The following is a 24533-nucleotide window of genomic DNA, read 5'->3' as shown; positions in this document are numbered from 1 at the left end:
GTGAAAATAGAGAAATTGTAAGATAGAGAGAGAGAGAGGGAGAGAGCGAGCGAGAGAGTAAAGGCTGTGAGAGCGAAGCTTTTGGGGGAAACCAAATCGTCATGGACTATCGTCCCCAAAAATTTACGTGAAAATGAAGCATCTCTCGTTGGAGCATCCTTCAGAGGTGAAGAAGGTCCTCTTGTTGTGGGGTGCCGATTCTGGGGGATTGTTTCTTTCCTTTTCTTTTCCATTCGTTGTTGAGCTGTTGTTGGTTCGCATCTTCGGTTTAAAAGTGTCTTAAATTTGAACCGATTATGCCGTTTAACGTGAGTCGTTTTTGACAGCTCAGTAATTGAGCAACGAGCTGCTGTTGTTGTTATTGTTTGGTATGGAACAGTAACGATTTCGTTGGTTAGTCTTGATGCCAGTTTTTGAACAGAAGATGAAACGTCTTTAATAACAACAAACAACAGCAGATATATTCATATTTAATTACCACCGAAACCTGACTCGAATTCTCTATACTGACGAACGGCAAGACTTCACAGTTTTCCGAGAATTCCGAGTCGCTTTTGCAATCCAGGACCGAAAGGGTTACCTGGAACTTGTAAACTAATCGAGACGATGGTACCTTCTGAAGAAATTAAAAGCAAGCTCTAGCCTCCGCCTTCTAACGCGCAGCTGAGTTGTGTTTTTCCCCAACTGTGACGAGACCCTCGCTACTTTGGGAAACAGTTTCTGCTAAGACGCGACTGTTTGGTGGTTATCGCCCTGCTGCAGCTACCGCTTCTGGTTCCAACTGATCTAGGTTCTAGGAATTTGGGAATGAATATTTATTTTGCGAAAAGGGCTTTTTGGGGTGGTGCAAAAAGCCTCCGAGAACGCGCGCTCTTGAGTTGATTTGCTGGTCTGGTGAACCGTCCCCCCCCCCCCCCCCCCCCCCTGAGGACAGATGTGCGTGCAAACCATGAGGGGAGGAGGATTTCTTCAGTTTCTACCGCGAAGCTTTATCGGAACCGGCGCGCTCCAAGAGACGAAGAGAAAGAGGTGTTAGTTTTGCCAAAATCCAATCGTATGCGGGATTTGCTGGTTGTTGTTTCATTTTTCTTTGCGGTCCCAGAGGGTAGCAGCGCTAATTCAACAACTCCTCGAATCGACGCGAACCCCTTACGACCAATTTCCCCAAAATTGGTGGTTGCGATGATGGAGGCGCCTCATACTTTTTACGTTCGCAGTGTGCGCCAACAGAACAGCTCGCGATGGTTTTTGGCCAAAACAAAACTCCGACGGGAATGGCTTCACACACACACGCCCCCGGGGGGAAACAAACGAGCTGTTTTGCTGCTTTCCTGCGAGCTGCGAGGCAATCAAATATTGATCGTGCAGCAAATAATCAACAAATAAGTTATAATTTCTGATATGGGTTTCGGTGTGTGTGTATATGTTTTTGTTTGGAGCAAAGTCAAGAAATTAATGAAAAAGAAAAACCACGGCTTGGTGGAATTCTGCTTCATCATCTAATGAACAGGTTACCGATTTCTTTCGGATCATTCGGGACCAAGTGAGAGCCGCAAGTAACTTTCAAATTTAATTGCACTCGGACAGTTACTTACCTCACACAGTCCCTCCTCGGGGACGGTCCAGTTTTCATTGCTGCAATTTTCCGCTTCGTGTGAAAACATCATTCTTCTTCCCCGTGCCCGGGTTCTTTCCGGGTGGTTTAGAGTCGCGAAAAAGAAAATCATTAATTTTCCGCCTGATTCAAGTGTACAACGTGTGTACAAAAAACAAAAACTAGGCCGAATTTCTCCTTGACCAATATATATATATTGCGGAGGAAAACGGTACCGGGGCTGAAGGTCACGCGTTGACCTTATGGCAAAGCAGCAGCGGCCCCGAAGGGTTGCGAACCGTGGCACGAAAACCCGTGAACTCCTCAATGGTGCTTTGCTGCCCAAGTTTGCTCTACTTCTTCGGTCGGCTTGTCGTTCGACCGGAAAATGTCATTCTAGCGCACCCGGTGCGGTGGTGTAAGAACTGCGGGCGCTTAGCGGCAAGGGGAAGTGTTTCCGTTTTGTAGTCCTTCCCCTCTCAAAAAGGGTCAATCGTGCGCTGGCCTTGATGGCGGGGTGGACCTGTGCTTCAAAGGGAAGCGGCTCGTAGCTTTGGCGAGCATGATGTTCCCCAAAACCATGACATCACCCAGAGTGTCGTGTGATGGTGTGGTGTATGATTCGTTTGTTATGTGCCGTTTCAAATATAGACCGTATTGCTGGAAACACAGGCGAACAAACATTCTTTGCTCTTTAAAAAAATCCTTTTTTGAACCGATTTTAAGTCCGTCATTGTAAGAAAAGGCAAACGAAAGGAGAAGAATCAAACGAAAAGAAATAGCTTGCATGTTCTTTGCTGTTATCTGTAAAACAGAATTCTGAGCTGCGGACAGCTGCACCATTTTCCCTTTCTCTTACAGGAGAAACATGATCCAAAGCTCCAGGAGAAAAGCTTCAAAGCAAAAGAGGGGACTGGATGTTTTTTTGTTCCCTCTTAACCACAAAATTTCGTATCGCGTTACAAGTGAAAGAGCGAGCAGCCGCAGAAGGCCAAAGTTTTCCAGCAGATGAAAATCTCCTGTTTCTTAGCGCTGCTTCTTGCAGCTTTCTTTTGCCCCACTGCCCCTTTTGGCGTGGTGATGTGCTTTTCCCTTGCGGTGAATTGTGTTGTTATTTTTCAGTTTACTTTCCCTGCGTCGACGTTCTCGCCGACGTTCGTTGTTTTAATCGAGGAATACGTTTTCCAATGCTTTGTGCTATGTTTCGCTGTGCAGGGGGGCGGGAAAAAATTGTTGTGTTGCTGTGGCCAAGCAGTATGATATTCCCGTGGGAGGGCCGCGAGTGTGCCTGTTTTTCTTTTAATTTTATTTACTCTTTATCCTTTTACTTACCAAACCCCCCGTCCGCTTTGTTGCGGTTGCTTGTTGTTGAATTTATTTTTTTGCGCGTTGTTTTTTTGCTTTTGCTTCCTTTACACACACACACACACTCACGAAAATTTCATTTCTCAACCACAGTCGCAAACAGCGTCAGCCTTCCAGCGGTGGTGGTGCGTGCCGTTTTCTGCCGCCGTTTGCAGCGGTGGTTTAAGGGTGAATTTAAAGTCCCAAGAAAATATTAAACACACAACACTCCCCTGTTGTTCCGTTAGGCTGGGTGGTTCTCCGAGGGTAAAGATGTGTGTGTGTGTGCATTTGTTTGTGCTTTATGCTTAGCCGCAAAAACAGGCGACACTCTCCCCCCTCTGAGAAAGGGGTTATTAATTTTGAACTTTATTAAGCAACTTTTGCTCAAGATAAATGGTTTTGTTTCGGGTTTTTTTTGCCTTTCCTTGCTACTGGTAGTAGGGTTTATTTTTAGCTCAAGCGAGAGTGTGTTTTTGTTTTCGCTGGACGCAAGCAAATTTGGATCACTTTAAATCACGCCGTCCTCTTTCCGCTTTGCTTCTGCTTGGCCTGCTACCGCTATCGCCGGCCGATATGCTTACGCTTTTGTTTTTCGAATTCAAATTTAATCGTCCGTATCATAATTGCTTTTGTATGGGAGTTTTGTGTCCGATGCCCCACGGAGAACCTATTCCAATGGTGGGGCAATTAAAAGGCGTGTGCCCGTGTCCGGCTGTGCTCTCTGTATCACTTTAGAAAATTGCGAAACAATTCCCATTGATCCCTGGGCTGGACGGGATTGAAATGAAATTTGGGACTTTAATATCTCCCCTTTCCCTAGTTTATGGTTTTAGTATTATACGGAGGGGGTTTTCCTTTTATGGGACAACTGTAGCCTACCACAGCAAATAATACACGAGTCCTCCGTCACCGACAACCGTCACAAGCTCCGAGCAGAGGATCTCAGTGGTGCCGTGGTTGGCTTCGCGTGAACATGCGTGAAATTGAACTGTGAATTAGAGGAATGCATGATTTATTCGCTGGGAATGTTAATATTGATGAGATGATGATTATTTGCACCCGTTCGAAAGTGTGTGTGACCCGCCGTGACGAGCGGCGGACGGTCGCGTGGCGATGCTCGTTAATGGGACGACGAAAATGCTGCAGCCATGCTCATTCACCGATTTTACGTGCGAATAAACAAACAGTTGTATGTGTGTGTGTGTGAGTGCTTAATGTGCGTTTGCGGCGTATCGCTTTTTTGTGTAAACCATTTGTTCGTGATTGAAATACACATAAAATATGCAATCGATAGTGTATTTCTGTTCTATCACCATCAACAGTCGGTGCAATGCGGAAACCGTATCAACTGAACGTAAAGTATTGGGACGGTGTGTATATGGCGCCATAATATTAACATAATTAAGTGGTGCAAGGTATACAAATTATTTTTTTATTATAAATTATTTAAATACTGGTTTGCCACAAAAACAGGAAAACACTCTCAGAAACGGTAAAGCATAAAACGTTCTCGCCCGGAAATGGGTGCTTTCTCTGGGCAAATCCGCAGATCCTGACGTGCCTTCCGGTTTCAATTGTCATGCCAAATTGAGGCATAGGGCTAAATTCTGTATTACGATGCTATTTGGTAAAAGAAAATCGGAGTGAAAGAAGGAGAGGGATAACAATAAAGAATAGAAGAAGGAAAAGAAACAACCCATTGTTGTTAAGGTGTGGTGGTTGTTGGGGGATAGAGGGGAGCTTTCGCAGTGGTCCAAAAGCTGCAAGTCCATTTTCTAATGGATCGCTAACACCCCCGGCACTCACCTTGTCACATTAACGATTTAGGGTAAGGGTTAAGGGATCCATTCCGGGATGCTCTGTATCGTCCCTGTCCTCGGCCAGCTCTCTCTCTTCGCTTTCCTTTGAAGCTTGCCAAATTGATTCCCTATAGTTTCCGGAAGCTTCCGTTCTCGGGCAAGATTTTACCGTGCATCCGGGCACGAAGACACACGACGAACCCGGCGAATCTTCCAAGGGGTAGCAACATTTTAGGCACGTTTCGATTCCATCCTTCCGCCCACGGCTGCACGTGGTGGCAAGCGTGGGGCGAAGAATGTAAGGAGCTTCTCTCTTTCTCCCTGTCTCCCTATCTATCCCCGGGAGGGATATAAAATCCAAAAATGTATGGAGATTGTATCTTGTTCGTTTTTATGGATTCTTGTGAAAAAGACGGAGGTTTTTTTTTAAGAGCACAGAACGAAAGTGCAGTATGATGTCATAGGACGGTGAAGAATTCTTTAGGCGTATTTTATTATTTACCGTCATTGTGGGATTCGTTCGATTAGATGACCATTTATCGATTGTGCTTATTTTTTAAGAAATAGTAAATTCATTGCACCAACATAAGCATAATGAATTATATTCTTGTTTTGTAATCTGTTTAATATTTTTTTAAATACATTTTTAAATAATTTTGAATTTTAAATTCATTTGCGTTTGATTCCCGTGCGATGGATGCGCCTGGTAGTTTATGACACTGAGGGTCTCCCGTCTATTTCTCAATAGTCGCTCTGAACCAAATTCTCTCCAAAATCTAAAAAACAAGCTTTAAAACAGTATCGATAAAATATAAACAATTCCTATATCTGCTAAACATTGTACCAAAGCAAACCGGTGAAGAAATATGATATGTAATAGGCACTTAAAATCATACGCTTCTTCTGTGCACATACGTTACGTCCCAACCCGGAAAGAGGGCGTATTTGCGAACCGGTTTTGAAGCCGCTGGATCTATAACTAGCTGCCGTGTCTAGTATATTTGCGCTTGGCCTCCAAGGCCTTCGTTCGCACTGTGCAAAGCAAACGGCACGGCCACCAGAGCAGAGCAATCGGGTGTGCCTATACATGCACACTCATACACACAACTAGGTCAAGTGTGTTTTCCCCTCTCTCCCCGTTTTTCCCGGTTCCGGCAGTGTAGCTTCTCTCTTTTTGCGAGAAAAACAGTCAAATGTGGAGATTGCAAGAGAGAGAGGGAGAGGGAGAGAGTTAGTGGAATGTACGGAAAGTGCTGACTTTTCGATGCCAAATCGATGACTTTGTTTGGCGATAACATTGGCACACATCGTCATGATCGGGCGAAGGACACGTAACCCCGAAGGCTGTGCCGAAGGAACACAACACACTGTTCTCAACTGGTAGGGTTATTTCATGCACTGCAGGAGTTTTGAAACTTTTTCTTGACTTGTGTGGCTGAAACGGGAAATAGATGCTGACCAAAAAGAGCTGTGTTACATCAAGCTTTGTGCTGATTTTTCTTAGCCGCGAAAGGGACGACTGCAAATTGCATTCGCTTAAAGTTTTCACCAAATACTGTGCCGTGGCATCTGTTGAGAGGCGTATTTACGTAAGGCCTGATTGGATGAAAGAATGGCCTCGAAAAAAACCCCCGTTATAGAATCGTCCGAATTGGCAATATCTGTTCTCATGTGGGATTTCGCTGGAAATGATATCGCTGTGCCTCAATTTCAAAGAGCTAACGATCAACTGAAAGAACAATAAATTTCTTGTGGCAATGTAAGATATTTTGTTATTAGTTTCATGATGCTTTGGTTGCTTTTGAAACGTTATTTCTAGGAATTGTTTTATGCGGCACGATACGCACTACCACATAATATCTGTGTTCCGATTTTCCAAGCCGTTATTGTTTCCTATTCTCAAGAACAGGAATATGAAAATGATTGAAAATTATTGTAAGCCCGTTTTCCATCCCAAACGTGTATGTGGTCGTACGTTTTCCAAGAACTTGTCCTACAAAGCTCAATCAAAGGGACATGCTTTAGAGCCGCTCAGTGTTATTTGTAATGCGGTGCTTTTGGGGTTCGTTTAGAACGAGGGCTGCTGTGCCCTTCTTTGTGCACTATTTCGTTATTTAATGCGATCGCAATGCGGTGGAAACTGTTGTACGATACGATAAACCTTCGTTTTACATTTTGTGTGTGTGTGTGTCGATTTTGTTAGAAGGAAAAGAAATAATGGGACTACCAAAGCTCGCCATAAAGTAACAGTGTTTATGGTGGTCTTTTACAGTTTGCGGGTTATCTTAGGATTATAAATTATAATGTGTTTTTTGTTTGTTGCAATTCTTGAAATTGGCTTCAGGCATCTTGTTTGACCTCATGCAGGCATATTCGGTTTGGTAGTTTATGGATGCTAATAATAATACTTTTATAATAATACTTTACGGCTGCTGGCTGTTGACCGTACTCAAAAGCAGCTAGCTCTCGGCCATGTTTAAACGAATTTGGCAAGAAATAGCACATTGGACGAATATTAGAATTTAAAGTGAATCGTTTAAAACTTCTCTCGCATTGATTGTCCTGTTTTTTTTGTGGCTACCGCTTCGTGAAAAAGGTCACATATTGTTCGCGAAACCACATAATTACCGATGTCGCACACAAAAAAAGATGCGATGTACACAATGAGGAGACAAATGGAACTCAAAAAACCAGTTTTTAGCAAATTCATGAGCACAGGCAGTTGTAAGCCAAAGTTGATAAATGGTGCCTAGCAAGAGGAGCCGAGCACAGGGCAAACTCATACAATGGCGCTTCTCTCTCCTCTTCGTGCATTCCCCGTTCATTAGAGCACACGGTGCCAACTGCAACTAGCTGCAAGTTAAAATAAAAAAAAGGCAAATGGGTAGTAATTAATTCTGAAACATAACCTCAACCTCGCGGGACTACTATCGCGTGGGAGCCCGACTCGCTCGAACCCATTCCCTCCCAGCCGGTAGCTGATTAAACTTTGTGGTTCGTTTGCACCCGTTTTTACATCACCGAAAAACTGTGCCGAACTCTGTCTAGCACAGGAGAGGGGTGAACGTGGTAGGAGCGAAGTTTCAGTTTACACAATTAGACGTAGATAATGTTGTTTTTGCTGAGACGTTTCCTGGTTTGTGAGAGCAGATGTTTTGGTCTGTAAATATGATACTTAGGATATGGCTTTTAAAAACCACAAAAAAACTAATAAATCATAAATAAAGATCTAGAAACATAATACTGATGTAATACTTGAATCTTGAAACTTCTTTCAAGCTTGAATTTGTTCGATTTGTCCACACAAGGCAAAACGGAAATTCAATCGCAATTTGCATTCACTTTAAACGCTGTATGCCAGGTACAGATGGTATCCCAATCCGTCCTCAAACACGAAATCTGCTCGACTTTTAACACCTGCCAGCACACACACACACACACACAACCACACAAACCCATTATTATCGCCCTCAGTGTCAGCGCGGGTACTTTGCGCCATGCCGCTAATCACTAATGGCTTCGAACTCCGGGTGTTAGGGAAATGGGAAAAAGCCATCGCCCGGACACACACACACACACACCCACCGAGCTGAGTGGCGGGAGCTTGTTAGGGTTTTAGAGATGCCCTCCATCAATCGGTCGAATCTCTGGCGGTCCTGCAAAATGGTGGAGCCTGATCAGCCGCTTGGTCCAAGGGGAAAGGTGTGTTTGCAGGGAGTGTCAAAAAGAGGAGCCTCGGCAAGAGCGCTGGAGAGATTGCCTTTTTGCGCAGCACGCTGGCAGAGAGGGGGGAGATGTGGCGCGGATAAAGCTCATTCCGCCACTAATTAGTATCTCCGCCGGTCGGACCGCCGGCGTTGTTGGGCAGGGATGTGATGAAGATGATGTTGGATCGGCTGGTTTGACGATTGACGTGCGCGCGGCAGTGGACGGGTGGGAGGGCAAATTCAACGGAAGAGATAAACTCGGTGGATCCGGGATCCGGGTGGAAAATGGTTAGAATTTCTCGTGGGGGATGTAATTAATTACCGTGTACCAGCTAAAACAACGACCATTGTGGGTTTTGGATGTGGCGGCAACAGCAGCTGGAATATCTGCGGCGAAGGACGCGAACCAGCCCACAGCCGGTGGGGTGAATTTACAGGACATGAGAGACGACGACGACGACGACGCGGTGATGAATCGATTTTGCACCTTTGGGAGATCTCGTCGGATTGGAGACGCCACAGATTCGGGTGTCGGTGTGGGTTGGTATGTGTTTTTTGTTCTTCTTCTGTCCGCTTCTCTACTAAACTCAGGACGAATGGCTCCCATCGATCGATCGAACTGTTAGGAGGGGAATTTAGTTCAATTATTCGTTAATTGAAATTGAATCGAATTAAATCTATGAGAAGCAGCATCTTTGCTGGAACTTGAGCCTTAGGGCTGTCGTTTTTTGTGTGTGTACTTGAGTAATTTAGATTTATTCATTTATGTGTATCATTTCTTTTTCAAGGTTAATTAGCTCTTGTTATGAGGACCTTTTTTGTTACAAATCAGCTTTCAAATAAGCTTTTGCATTAATTATGTCTGTCGAATCTTAATGTTTAGTTGGAAATGTCATTCTGTACTATAATACCAAAGGATCGTAGCAAGCTCCAAGAGATTTTTGCTTAAACTATAGCACGAAGAGCACAAAATGGCGCGAGCTGAATATACATTACCCGTAAGAGTGATAGCAAGATGTACCTAGCAACGTGTACCCGGTTTGTGAACACTTGTGAACTTCGCGTTTTAGAGCAGATTACACCACCAACTCTTCTTACAGCCCCCCCAAAGTACAGGTCGCCCATTAGCCGACCACCATTTTGGGTTTGGTAGCGTTAAGTTTTACGCAAGAAGCTTTCCGCGAACGAACGCTCGCTTTGTTGAACCTTTCAACAAGACGCATTCGTCTAGTGTGTGGTGTAGGTGTGTATGTGGGAAGGATTGTTAAAATTCATAAAATTATGTGCTTTTCACCTTCTAAACAAACACACACACACTCGCGCGCCTGCAAATCTACAAACTTGTTGTAGAAAAGGGGGTAATAGTGAAGCAGCTTTTCCCTTGCGGCTAATTCGCGCAAATGAACTTTCCCCCAGTTTCGCGTTCGCAGTGAGGGCATTTGAAGGCACTCGAAAGTGGCGGAAACTTCAGACATAGAACAAGTGCATGTGTGTGTGTTGGTGCTAGACCAAAAAAAGGGGACCGAAGAAGCGGCACAACCAAAACAGGACCCTCTAGGCGCTTTCTCTCTCATATTTTATGCCCGCAGCGTTACGATGATGCTTGAGTGGCACCGAAACAGCACTTCATGTGTTCCATTATGTTTTACGGAGGGGAGAGGGACCGTGGGCTGTTGATGGCGATGGGGTGTAAGGTGCGAGGGAAAGATTAAACTTTGCGCAAGTGTTTAACCGGCAGTCGAATGCGGGCATGGCTGGGGCGGTTAATGGCGGGGTTATTTGCATTGAATTCGGTTACATACAGTTGTGCTATTCGGTTGGACGGTCTCTAGTAGCACTTAACGCTTTGTTTTATGAATTTTAACGGGTTTTCCATAACGAGGTGGCTTCTTGTAAAATCTATCGTTTGTAAATTATGAACCATGGTTTTGCAGGATTGAATATGTTTTGCTTTGTATTTGCTTATAATTTAACCATTTTTGCAACCACAAAAAAGGAACCTCACTACAACTGTTGCTAAAAATATGCTTGCTATGAGTCTGAACATAAAGGGTTTGTACCAGGGAGTGCTGCATCAGACACAACGAAAATACATGTACACATGCTCCTCGCTTTCGCTGTGCTTCTCTTCTGCACATGTGTTCGACAAAAGCTCATCCAGCCATATTTTCGTTTGAATGACAAGGCCATTGTGAGGCCATCCCGTGCCATGCATCCTTTTTCCCTTGACCTTACGCTCCCCCTGCACGTGGCAAGCTTTTTGAAGAACGAAGGCAAGCGCGTTCTATTTCCGCAAATCATAACCCGCCCATGGGCTCACTCTGAAGTATAAATAAACAACCTTTTTGTTTTTGTTTATAGATTGATTTTGCTTTCGCTCCCTCCATGCCTTGCTCCTTCTTTTCACCGCAAAAAAGCCAGAGCACGAATTGTGTGAAAAAGAGTCTTTCTTTTAGACAATACTTTAACAAAATACACACGATATGTTAACTTTCTCTTTCAAAATTTTCGTCTCATTTGGGTGAAATCTGAATTTTCCGCCAACGAGCTAGTAAAAATGCATCACGTTGGTAAAAAGGATTGTGTGTACGTGTTGGGGCGTCCTTTTGTTGTGGTCAACCGGTCTCTATTTCTCCGCTCTTTGTGTGTGTGTGTCGCGTTTGAAGGACGCGCGATAGAGATGTAAATTATGTTACGCTCGCTCGTATGTAGCGCCGCTGCAGCAGTACGTATTTCTACCCAAGCGCAAGGACAAACTGCTGGTGGTACACACTTCCGTCTACGCCTGGTGGTGCTACGATGTATGATGTTGTTTCTGGCGTTGAAATGGGACGGCGGCGACACCGTCACAGCTGGGAGGAGGCGAGCAGATCGTTGGGATTGCTGGAATCGTTGGAATTCGTCGAGTCGAGTGTGTCGTGTGCGCCGCAAGGACAAACAGACGACGAACAGACGAGTGACTTTGAAGTTTGTGTGGTGCTGGTGTGTGTGCGTGGCACTTGCATGCAATGCAATTCGTAGACGCTCGCTGGGTGAATCGGATTGTGGGGGAGGGCTTTGGGCCCGTGCAGGGAAGACGGAAGATTAGTAAAGTCTTAAAAGTGGATCGTTAAGCGACGAAAAGGGCGCAACGATGGGTGGGAAAGAATGTGGCGCAAATTATTAACTAGTTGCAATTGGCACTGACGGCGTCGTCGTCGTTGCGTTTGCTTGCGGTCCAATGGTTGGGTGTTGAGAGTTGAAATATAAATGTTTTCGGATTGTTTTGACTGGGAATGTTGTTGTAACTCGGTGCTTAGGGAAGTTCAGAAGAAGACGTTTGCCAAATGCCTTGAAAGTGTTTGATACGTTTATTTGTCTTTGCCCCACAGGTTCGTTGAAAAATTCGTTGTAAGTGCGGAATTTCAAAATTATGATTAAAATAAGTTGAGTTGTTATTTAACAAACTTCGTAGTGTAAGACTCAAGCCCCATGGCTCATTGTAGAAGTCGATTTTTCGCTCCTCAACCTTGAGTAAAGTCACATAAAAGTATGGTTCTGATGTTTGTGAAGCATCAAATCCCTATATATGTGGTGGGGATATTCGATTAAACGTTGTCGATATATGATGCTCTAGGTGTGGATATTTCAGTCAAGTAAAGCGCAGAAACAACTACAAAGATTCTGATAATAAGTACGAGAGTTGGAACCAAAACATCCACTTGCTCATTTTCGTTTTGTTACATTCCTTATACATCCCTGTGAAGATATCCTTTTTTGGAAAAGGTGAATGCTACACGGTGTTGTCAGCTGTCAAAGAAAAACGTATCGATGTGAAAGGAGGTGAGCGTCTGCACGACTGCTCTCAACAGTCGCATTATATTCGCGCGGTTAAGGTCAATAACCTTCAGACAGCAATGGAAGCTACCCGGTTGCAAGCTGTGAGAGACTGCTTCGCCCTGCCACGTTGAGAGCTTCTCTTTTGATAGGAGCCTGCGTGTGCGCTGCGTTGCGCCTGAAAGGGCTGCAATACACAATACACAAGCTCTACAGAGGCACACTACTACACACAGTGATGGGAAGGGAAAATTTCTGTCGAAAAAAAAACAACAAATCACTTCTCTGTACAAGGAAAAAGGGTAAAAGGAAACACATTCGCAATGAATGGTGTAAGTGTGTGCCGCGTGTCTGGTCGTGGTGTTTTCTTTTACTCTATTGAGTCTTAAGCTACTCGTTACGGTCGTTTCTTGTCTGTCCCACTTGGCCAAACCCGGTATGGTTTGCTCAGTCACTGTGTCTGAGCTTTCGCTTATCGCCGCAGGTCCTGTTTAGCCTTGAGCTTGAGATGAGATATGAGATGGCGAGGTGTGTATGTGTGTGTGTGTTGGAGATTGGAATGATGCAAACAGCATGGAAGAGGAGACGGGAGAAGCAGGAAAAATGTCGGCGCTATATATTCCACAGTTGATGATGTGTGGCCAAAGCCACCATTCCACAGTAGCGCCGTGGTTGTTCTGTGTGCTGCAGAGGCGCGCCATAGTGCCATGGCATGGCTTCACAGCTCCATCGACCGGTAAGGATTCGCTTTTGATGATGCGTTGAGTGAATCCAGGACGGGCGTGGGTTTGCAAGAGACGGGAGGACTACTGTACTGCATACACGAGATGGTGCACATCATTATTGCAATATTTATTATTCACGTCGCCGTCGCTACTGTGTTCGCTCCGTTCGGCGGCTGTCGTTAACTCTCCCGGCCAAGCGCGTTCGGAAGAGCCGCCATTGCAGCGTGGAAGAGATTTTTGTTTCGGCTGCACAATGTACTCTGGGTTGCTGTTGCATTTATTTTCTTGCGCTGGGAGTTGAAGGATAGAGGGTTGGTGGAAAGGCTACCAGACGAGATGGATCGTTACGGTCGTGTGTTATTAAATTTCCTCAGTCCACCAGTTGCAGCGTTTGTTACTGGTCGGGGAGATCTGTAGGCTGTAGGCATCGCATGGTGATGGTGATGTCAGTCCAGGTGCTTTGAAGTATGTGGTTTGAGGCTCATGTTGACTATGGTGACTGTAGTGACGTACAACAAACAGAGACTGTGTGTGAGAGAGAGAGAGCTACGAGTTTAAAGCCTGACCCGACAATTTAAAGATGAAGTTATAAGGATATGGAGGAACTCTCGGAAATATCCTTGGCAATTCTGCATGGTAAAAGTTCCTAAAGCTATATTTTTTTACACATTACCAATAGGTTTCTGAAGTGAACCGTTAGCAACGGCCGTGTGGGTTTGTTGTGCTTGTGTGAGAGTGTGAAATAGTGGTTGCTTTCCAAGAAATAACCACACAATTGCTGGAAGAAGCCGCAAAGCAGCATTATTCAAGCTGGTTTGCAGTGTAGTGCGACAAAAAAGAAAAGAAATCGTGTGAAATCATTACAGAGTGAGCTGGTGTTGCTGGTAACCACGTGCTAAAGGGTGTAACCTGTAAAGGGTGTAAGCAAGTCCAACAGGAGTAGTCACCATGGCCTGGGGATACTGGAGCGCAACGGCGGTCGATCGTGGCCGATCACCGCGGCGCAATACACAGTTGCCGCAGACCCAGTATCAGGCCCAAGGCTACCAGCAGCCAGTACAGCAGCAGCAGCAGCAGCAGCAGCAGCAACACCATCACCAACAGCAGCAGTACAGTCTGGCGTCGAGCCAATCGCAGCAACCGTCGATGCACTGCAGTGCCCTTTCGCTCAACACCTGTCCGCAGGCGGTCGAGCTACCGTCGATCCAGCAGCAGCAGCTCATCTGCAGCAACGGCTCCCAGCCGTCGCTGCACCACCAGCAGCAACAGCAACAGCAGCAAATCTGCTCCAGCCCGTGCCACAGTCCCTGTCACAGTCCGCAGTTTATCGAGCAGCTACCGCCGGAGCTGCCCTGCACACCCTGTACCTTCTCGCGTAGACAGTCACTTGATAGTCCACAGGTAGATCGATGCCAATCGCTCGCACTGCTGGGGTGTGCCGAGGTTTGTTACGTTCGTGCCGCGCTACTGCTGGGGCTTCTTTTTTTACTATGGGGAAGGGAGGAGATGTACACTCTGATTTCTATTCCCAGTAGCTTTTGCGCACCCAAACTTTGCAAACAAGGAAAGCACTAATACCTGGTAGAATAGTATGACCACCACAAGCACAATCATGCGAGATGGTAAGATCATCAGGCTACGCGTCTGGCGGAGAGTGTCTGATAAGAAAAAAAAAAACGATGTCCTGGTACACGATGTCATGCAATACTGGGACTTTAGCGCCTGGAAGTATGCAATTGATATTACTTTTTTGGATTTTTAGGGCAAATTGTTTATAATTTGTTTGAAGGACATACCACATAAAGGACATATCACATACGATGTTTCGCTCGTTGTCTTCAAGTTCCGAGTTTATTAAGCTCAACGTAAGTCTCTGAGGAGGAGGATCTTTTATTATTTACAAATACAACCCTATTTGGCGTCGTCTCTTGTGAAATGACAAAAGAAATAAATTGCATATCTTTTAGGCCTAGGTTCCTTAGGTCCTCCTCAGTTCAAAATTAAGCTTCCAGTGTTTCCTAAAACATGTATTACATTTCAAACTCTATCAAAGTTGCTGAGTTTCGTGCGTTGATTGAACGTCCTTCGCTCATACCATTTGATCCGTCAAGACTACGGGCAGTGATTCAGATTCTGTTTCCGATGCTGATCCTATGACGTCAATAATCTTCCGATGATGCAATCCGACATTACCGACATGTTTATCTTGTAGCGCCGCTCCGTTTTGAGCCTTGGAGGCGTATTAAGAAAGGAAGAACAAAACAAAAAAACCTCCCCTAGAACTAGAAAGAAAGCCGAAACCATTACCGTGTGTTTTCCGATCGTTCATCAATGTCGAACGGTTGGACGAAAAAGCAATACATCACTATAGGGAGCCCCGCCAAAGCTGGCTGAGGCACTTGAAGGTTTTGAGGATGGTTTTTTATGGGCGGACCGAAAGTCCTAATGCAATCACGCATTGTGTTCCCGTGGGTGGCACTCTCCCCGCCAGTTCCTACTTCTTCGCGAGCGTGTGTGTGTGTGTCCTTCCGTGGCCAATTTGCAGCTTGGTTTCAGTGGATAGATAGAAGACACGATGCGAGCGAGTAGGTTCTTTAAGAGAGAGCGAAAAAATCAAGCTTAGCCCGATGATCTCTGCCCGCTTCTGCATTAATTTATCCTTGGACTATAGCAATGGCTCCCTTCAGTGGGCTTCCTTGTTTGAGTTTTCCTCGCTTTTTTATGTTTTTTTTAGTGTTCTGTTTGCCCTCCTAATGTTCATCCATTTGTTCGAGTGGGGGCTTCTCCCCCAACGTTCACCAAACACTCGCCTTTCGTTCGATTTGTGTTGAAGTTATTCGCTTTATTCCTTTCCACCTTCCCGCTTCCGATCATGATTCTCCGCCGCGGGTGTATTGTTGTTGCTGTTGCTGTTGCTCACATTGTGCGTGTGTTTGTTTGTTCTGTGTTCTCGATCTCCCTTCGTGTACGTGTGTCGTCTATGCGCGCTCTTGTGAATGTGTGCCTCTCGGTGGATCATCATCAGGCGAATCAGCTGTCGGATATCATCTGCCGGGCGACGCAGCCTTCGATACAGTCGGCGGGCAACACGCTGACCCGCGGGACGTCGTTGCGCGACACCGGCGACTACGCGGTACCTCATCCACACCCTCACACGCACCACTACATGTCAACGTCGGCGACGCCGCCCTCGCTGAGCCGCGTCGGCTCCTGTCCGGGCTCGACCGGTGGTTCGGGGTCGGGCCATGGGTCCGGGTCCGGTTCCAGCCCGGGCGGTGGCCCCGGGAGTGGCGGCGGCGGTAGTGGCAGCGTGGGAGGCGGCGGAGGTGTTGGTAGTGGGGTTAGCATTTGCGGGGGCAGCATACTGGGCGGCAGCCAGGGCCGGCTAGAGTACATCGAGTGCTCGCACTACGATCGGATGCCGCTGCCGATCCCGGTCCAGATACCGATCGTGCCGCCGCCGCAGCTACACTCGGAGGACGAAATCGAACCGGCGTACGCTACAGGTAAGAGTCAGTGCTGGAATGGGTTAAAATTGTTAAACTTTTTTTAATGTAATACTGTTCAACCTAAACTAAGCGAAACTGAGAACAATCTTGAATTGCGTTGCATTTGGTTCGAATCGTTTCGGGTCATCAAACAGCGTTGCCGTTCTGATTGTCCCGGTTTGCCTGGTGCAGCTAGCAGTGCAGACAAATTTATAGCCCATCTTCCGCCCCGGTACACACGTACCCGTTTATTTAGGAGCGGATCGTTTGTTTTCGCTGCTTGGGCGAACAACTCGTGCGCTTTCGCGCGAACGGTCGCTCTTAGCACAAGCAGCGCAGGAGAAAATTTAAAACACGTGTCCGTTGCTAACGAAAGCGCACCGTACGAATGCACAGAGGATGTCGGGAATTGGGTGGCCGGGTCTGCTGTGAAACCCAGCATACCGGCTAGAAGGATTGAGGATGCGTTTCACGCCACCGTGCACACAGGAGCTTTGTGGAGCTTTTGAGCGCGGCGTAGAGGCGCAATCGTTTGCGCTCCGGTGAAGCGAACTGCTCCCTAGCACACGACTCGACGAGGTTTTGCTATTAGATTATGTAATGGTTTTGTGTTGCAAACATGCACAGAGAGAAAATGTAGATGAATAACGAGCTGTTGCAATTAAAATTATTATATAAAAAAAAGTTGTGTCTTGGGTATATTGATATAATTGCAATTCCGTGTGCTATCTAATCGGACTGCAATGTTGCAACTGGAAGGTGTTTTTTTCGTCTCTTCATTAATATTCCGTGGATACTCTTCCGTGCGATGTTGCCCTGAAAAAATGATTCACCGGCAACGCGATAAAAATGGTGAAGCGTTACGAAACACTTGTTTCTTGGTAATGGTAATCTGTTCCAGTGCTTTAGCGTTCGGTGTGAACTACGCTGAGTGGTGGTGCCGTAACATGAACATGAAAAACGGAGATGCACAAGCCTTTTTTGTTTTGATTGCAAAAATCTTAGTACATGGGCAAACACACAAGTGCTCTTCATAGGTGCGTACGTGTACCGGCTGTTCTGGCGGTGTCCCTGGATCGTTGCAGCCCATATCAAAGGTAACGTTTGCAGACGAGTCCTTGGAGCTAGCTGGAGCAGTGGGAAAGGGTTGGAGGTTTTATCCTGTGTACACGTGCCCGATTCCTGGTATTGTCCTTAATGTGTCGAACATAACACACGCCTAGTGTACCAGCGAGCTCGAGCTCAACACCAGCCCACAGGAGGGAACGATTTATTGAAACATGGTTTCGAACACGCGTGAACACATGCTCGATGCCCGATTTTGTGTACATTATTGCGTTGGAAAGATGTACTGGGTACGGAGTTTCGGTGCTTTTACAACGAAAGAATGTTGCCTGTTTATGAATAGGAAGAAATAAGCCTTAAATTGTGGCAAGATCGAGTGTAAACCCGTACAAATAATCACATTTTGTTAGGTGAATGCAGATATGTATTTGCACTAATTTAATAGTGACATGCCTAAATAGTTTGTGGCTTTACGTACTTTATAAATGATTGTATACGTTTATTCTTTTTCAATCACCACTAAATCGTCAAATCTGGCTGAGTCTATTCCGAGATTTGAACCGAAGACGACTGCTCTGCGTACTAGCGCTTTAACCACTAAACTATGGAATCAGTTCGTCGTTTGTCGTCTGCACTGGCATAAGGTCCTTTAATGAACAGTAATAAGAAATTGTCTAAATTTCACTCACTTTCTTAACATCTATTTTTAGTTATTGTTGTTCATTAATACTGATAAAATATCATACAGATTATAGTGAGAGCTAATAATCAATTTGTTTCTATTCTTCACACAAATTATAAACAAACACGACCCTTTTCCTGCACACAGAAAAATCGATCCGACTCCACCGACCTTGACAGAGCAACTTCCCAAATTAATGAGCTTCGGAACGCTTCGAACCAACAACATCGGCGGCTGGCGAAAGCGAGGCGAAACCATTGTTCCTAACGGTGGTGCTGCAAATTCTTGTCATCCCCTTTCCGCTTCCAAAAAACGATTACCCGCCCTTCTCCGGGCCCGCAAAACGTGTGGAGGTTTGGCTGGAATAAATATTTTAGCATGACACGGCACCGTGCTTCCGGCCGTTTGCCCGCATTACAGGCAATTGTCGCATCGTTAGGTTCCACCGGGGGCCTTTCATTCCGATTTCTTGTTGATGGATTGAAATATTGGCAATTTTGATGGGACCCGGTTGGCCTTCGCGTCGGAACGTGTTCGTTGCTTTCCGGTTTTGCATTTCACTGGAAAAGCTCACACACACACATACATACGCTTGGCATTGGAGGGCGCGTTTGGTTCAATCTCAACCACCCCCCGTCTACATCTCAATTCCGGCTTCTGGGAAATATTCAAATTTTATTGATGGTATTTGTTTCCCTTTCGGCTTGGGTGAGAGTTTCTCTCTGTTTTTTTTTCTTACCCTCCTCCCTTTTTTTTGGAAGTGAAAATGGATCCATGTCGAAATATGAAGATGACGTAGGGGAATGTGAAGCAACAACATGAGACATTTTTATTCGTTACAGTCGATTTCGTTCTCCCCAAAACGTAGGAGACGTTTTTCGCTGTTTTTTTCCACATTGCTGGGTCGTGCGTTGTTTCTTTTAGTTTGTTTGTACCTATTTTCTTCCTTACTGCTGTTTAGCCAAACACAAATACTCACACGCATCAACCGGTTTCGGTGTGTAAGAGCGCACAAGCCATGCCTTTCCCTGATGACACGGGCAAACGAGTGATACAGTACCGTTCTCCGGTGTTGTACTGCTTTTTCCCCAGCCACGATCGGTCCTTCATTTTCCGGGCTCTCCCGTCTGTAGACAAACACGAGAAATTTGATCCAAATACGTGTCCCGGCACACTGACACACGCACACGTACCGGCTTTGACAAAGCGAAAAGCCTCGCGCACGTGTAATCGTCCGAGCGCGCGCGCGCGCCTCTTTGTTTCGGTCGGTTAAAGCTCGTTTGTTAGTACATGTTTTTCCCGTTTACATTTTTCTTTTTGTCGAAGAAAAAAGGCTACCTACACAAGTAGCTTCTTGTTGGTGCTCTACTGTTCGCATATTCGCTTTTGAGCGTGTAGGGCATACCAAAAAAGAAAAAAAAGCCCGGTAGGCTGATAAATCATTCGTCCCATTTCACGTGGGCCGGCCAAAGTTTGTGTGTTCGGCTTTGAAATATGAGAATGAGAGGTTTGCACCGGCCCCGTGCGGAAGGTCAACTTGAGATGCGTAGGAGGTTGTTGGTGATGGGGGGAAGGGTGCATAGAGAGCTACAGAAGGGCAACAATTTAGTTTACTGGGTAAGAAGCAGTAAGCCTAAAAAAGAGAGCTACCTCTTGGTCTTTGAAATAGGAAGGTTTTGCTGTATTTTTTTGTCATTGAGTTGTTATTATAAAGTCAGTAATAAAAAAGGATCAGCATGTTTGGTATGATTCCTTTTTCTACGGCTTGATATGATTGTGTGGACTACGCCATGTTGTTGGCTGCTATTATAGATACAGATGAGTGTAGCCATAATTGAAGGTAGAAACAAGGTTCAAAAAGACTCCGATGCTCTCTGTCAAAACAGTTTCCCTCCAGATCAAAACAAACGATGCTTAGGCGTGGCAGATTCAGAGAAGGGAGAGAAAAGGAAACCTTAAAATAGCGGAAAAGTTTTGAAATTTGTCACAGGCAAATCATTCGCTGACGTTTGTCTGACACGTAACGGTTGCGGCAGGAAAAAGCTCTTGCCATCCACCATTTCTGCTCGTAATAGGGGTTTTCCGTTTTGGCTTTAGTCTGGCAGCGGAAGGGAAGGCTTTGCTTTTCTTCCTCAGCAGTCTAACCATACCGTTCGCACGTTTGGCAATTTTGGCATAATATTTTTTTTGAGTTGTCACGCCACCGTTATAGTTAATAATGATTTGCAAGCGAATAGGCGCATGTAAATCATGCCGGGCGTAAGCCGCGAAATGGTTCTGAGAAATTAGAATAATGTATTATTTATTCGCTTTCCTCGCTGCGTACGTCTGTGTATATTTCTCTATGTATGCTGATGATTTGTTGAGCTTTTGGTGAAGCAGTTTCAATCACATTTATTTATTTATAATATTATTTATACTCTGAAGCCATTACAACTAAAGCACAGCTTTTTCGTACAATGTTGAAACAAAAATGGAGGTTTCATTTACGCTACTGAATCATCCGCTTTAAGCGGTAGCGTTAGAGAATATTCAATCCAAACCAAGGGCTGAACGAAACTGCCCAATAACTCAATATGATGCCGAGAGACATTCTGCCACCGGAGGGCGGAAAATAAAAATAAAATTAATCATAACCGTTCGCTTAACTACACCCGAACGCGGGAGTGTGCAAAAGACTACTCTGGGCCGGCCGGCCGGCCTACTATAGTTTGATTAATACCAATTGATCATTAATTATTTCGAAACATAATTTTATTATACTATCTACGATCGCTCATCGATCTTCCCGTGGCTCGCGGGCTACGGGCACCATAGCGATGGGGCGTACAGTTACTTTTTCGCTTTTCTGTTCATGAAAAAAACACACATTCTCCCAGCCTCCCACAGCTGAACGATAAGAGGCAAAAGCAAGGGACCCCGAAGGCACTGCTGCTTGCTACTGCAGTGCCATCCCATTCGGTACTCTTCGTCCGGCCAGACAGTTAACCATTCTGGCCGCGCACAGTCCATTCGTTCTTATCGAGTGGTAATAATTCGTTCGTGTAAAACAAATAATTTACCACGCGCGCTTGTTTGATGATTCGCAAGAACGGTCGGCAAAATATGCCGATGCTAGTACTAGCCCATCGAAGGCCACTGTTGAAGCACGCGGCGCTAGTGAAGCGAATGCTCCTGGGACGGTTAGAAGTTCATTATTAAATTACAACATATTAAGAGGCCGGTTGGTTTTTTTCTCTGTGCGCTGTTGTTGTTACTGTTATTGTGTGTTTTCCTATGGAAAGTGGTCCGTGTCAGATCTTCGTTCACACCGTTCGTTCGATTACGATTTTTTTTATTTGAAAAGGAGCCTCAAGTGGCAAGACGAATGGCGTAGTGAAACCCAAATCTTCGCTCATCGCCATTAATTTTCCACCGTTATTGTGGTCGGGCCAATGAGCCTCGGGGTATACTTCAGAGTGGGGTTTTTTTGTGTGCTTGTGTGTGTGTGTATGTCTTTTAGTTTCCTGTCCCTTGTGTTCGACACTAAATAGCTCTTCATCAGCATTAAATCAACCGAACCGCTTCGACCGCGGGTTCGCACCACCGAACAAAAAGTGTGAGTGAGTGGAACCACGAGGCGCGCCCGCCCGTCAAGGGAACGGAGGAGTCAGAAATAATTGATGGGCTTTTCCAACGGTTGGAATGTATATGTTCACGCCAGCGGTAACCGTGCTGGTTGCGAATCGGTCATGAAAATGGTTTATGGTTGGATGGTGATGGTGGGTTTTTGTTGTTGTTTTTCATTTGTATCCTGAGCTTGACCATGTGGTCAAAATGGAGTACACCTTCCCGTGTAGTACCGTTGGCGATGAAACACGCTCTGCAAGCGTGTTGAGAAACTGAAGGCTCGTACGAACAATGTGTGCCAATTGTTACCTTATTTTAGGTGATGGGCTAAAGGCGCACGTTTGAATACGAAATAAGCTGATTAATTGGGATTGAATTGTCCGGTGAGTTTTGATGAGATGGTTAGGCCATGGCAGTAACTCTTAAATTTTTTCACGTTACCCTCTTTCACGTTCTTAGGCCACCGTAGCTTGATTTTACTAAATCTTCTCGCTCGAGCTGTCAAAGTAGCTTGAATAGAATTTCCATTGTAATCTGGAATTTACAGAGCCTTTTCCCAAAACGGCCTTCGTCTTCTAATTATGTACGATCTTCGCTTATGGTGCACTACATGCAATTGTATCTTTCTTTTTTTTCTTCTTTTTGGCTCTACGACCGTTCTCAGTTAAGGCCTGCCTGTGCCACTACTTGTGGGCTTGGCTTTCAGTGACTTATTGATCCCCCCATAGCAGGATAGTCAGTCCTACGTATGGCGGCACGGTCCATTTGGGGCTTGAACCCATGACGGGCATGTTATTAAGTCGTACGAGTTGACGACTGTACTATGAGACCGGCTAATTGTATCTGCAGTCCAGTAATTAAGGTCTCCTTCACCATGTTTGAAATACAATTCAAGTTTGCTAACATTACATTCTCCAAAACCTTCCGATAAGGTAATGTAGACTTGGCCCTCCCAGAGACGGTAACATCCAATTTGAATAATACAAACTTTGAAGCATACATTGAATGTGAAGCTGATACACATATTCAATTAACAATGGATTCCATAACTGTGAAAGTACCCACTCGAGCCGGCAGAGAAAGACCCCGTTGGCCGCTACGACCACCAGTCCCAGACAAAGCAATAAAACCAAACAAACTTTTGGTGCGTGACCATCGGTCAGAAAGATGTCGTCCACGGTGCTATAGTCAGAGGGCAAAGAGACGAGGAAAATGTAATTTATTTCCCATCCTTCTCAATTCCTTCTCCCTCGCCTCCTCCTCCTTCTGCTCCCCTTGTTTTGAGTGACATGTACACTGGCGGTCTAGATGATGGTGAAAATTGTTGTTCCCGGATGGGTTGTTGTGTGCTTTTGGCACGTGTACCTCACTCTGCTCACGTATACCACCGCCTGTAACCGTCGTTTCGCTTAACGCCGTTTTTTGCCGGTTTATTGTTACAATTTCCTTTAGTTACCTTGAACGTTCATTGCGGACGAAAAAAGAAAAAAGAAACGAGGTGTCCATTTTCAGCACCTCGGTATTGTGGTGTGCGCTCTTAGCAGCTTCCATGCTGTATATGATCGTGATCACGTTAAGGTGTATATTTTCTCACACCCTTTGCGGTGCAGCATCCTATAGAAGCTGAAGCATCCCTATGGAACCTGTCAAAAAGAAGAACAAAAAATGGCGAGAAGCAGCTAACAAAACACAACACCACAGACAATACGATCGCGTGACGACGCGCGATAGAGCAAAAAAAAAAGCGAAACGTATTCATCTCGCAATTGCACACTGATTTATGGTATTTTTTTTAACTCCTTTTCAACTCGAGACTTTTGCACGACCACCTTCCATGGCGAGCGTTTGTTACACATCCTACCTAATGCCATCCTTCATCGGTGTCCGATACGGTACGATGGAGTGGTTGTTGCCGTTGTTTGGGTATTGTTTCCGTGTGCGGCACGAGGTAAACAGACACCGGCCAAACGGAAAATGCTGCCGGTCTGCGCTGACGCCACCGTGGATGGAGATCTTGTAAACACGTCACCAAAGTTTAATTGCGAGTAGAGTGTGCACGTGTGTGTAGAGAGGAGGAGTGCTAGGAGCAAATAGGATCAAATTCTTTGCAAGACTTTTGTGTAAAAAATGGAAAGCGTTTGGAAAAGACAGCAAAAAATCACGTTACATGAACCACGAACAATGCATTAGGATGCGAAAGGATTGCTGTAAGGGACATTTTTACCCTGTTTATTTATAACTTTATTTCGTACCGTCCTTTTTACTGGTTTTTTGTTATACTACAAACCACCGTGCACAAAATTGCAACTAGTTTGATGAAAATAGATGGAGCAAACCACGTCTTGTTGGCGTTTTTTATTAAATTCCTTTACCTTTGTTGCGTTCCATCTGTGTAAAGACCAGTTTGGCTAGTTGCCTGGCGCACGTAGCTTCATAAGCGAGTTTTGTTTTATCCACTGTTAGGCGAACACATGACACAACATGAAAGAAAAATATCATCACTGCCTCGCTCGTGTACCGATGGATGCGCCTGGTGGTTGGTGAGCTTGCACTGTGTACTGCAGCAACAGTCCCGCTGTTGTCCGGTAATGATCGCTGTAACAGTAGCTTTGTTGCGAAAGCTAACGATTCACTGGGTGGAAAGCAAAATGGCGAAAAGCTGTTTCAGCATGCCAGCATGGGAGATTTTTCATTCCATAGC

At 45.4% G+C, this 24533-nt stretch overlaps 1 protein-coding gene across 10 annotated transcripts in view; it reads left to right on the top strand.

Annotated features, from left to right (window-relative positions):
* The window catches only part of LOC1280683 (atypical protein kinase C), a 107008-nt gene that overhangs the window by 27341 nt on the left and 55134 nt on the right, over positions 1 to 24533 (top strand). For 6 of the 10 annotated variants that reach the window (XR_009766594.1, XR_009766592.1, XM_061662640.1 and 3 more), the window contains exons 2-3: positions 13668 to 14431; positions 16014 to 16494. The exons of 3 other annotated variants lie outside the window; for them this stretch is intronic. Coding sequence is in view for 5 of the 7 variants with exons in the window: in XM_061662640.1 (XP_061518624.1) it covers positions 13937 to 14431; positions 16014 to 16494 (976 nt within the window). In the remaining 2 variants the exon portion in view is untranslated. The remainder of the gene's footprint in view (positions 1 to 13667; positions 14432 to 16013; positions 16495 to 24533) is intronic. One more of the 10 variants, XM_061662642.1, reaches the window with a different exon arrangement.

The sequence above is a fragment of the Anopheles gambiae genome, chromosome 3 (genome assembly GCF_943734735.2).
Source record: "Anopheles gambiae chromosome 3, idAnoGambNW_F1_1, whole genome shotgun sequence".
Taxonomy (NCBI): domain Eukaryota; kingdom Metazoa; phylum Arthropoda; class Insecta; order Diptera; family Culicidae; genus Anopheles; species Anopheles gambiae.
The sequence above is the reverse complement of the archived record's forward strand: the minus strand, read 5'-3'. Positions and strand labels throughout refer to the sequence as shown.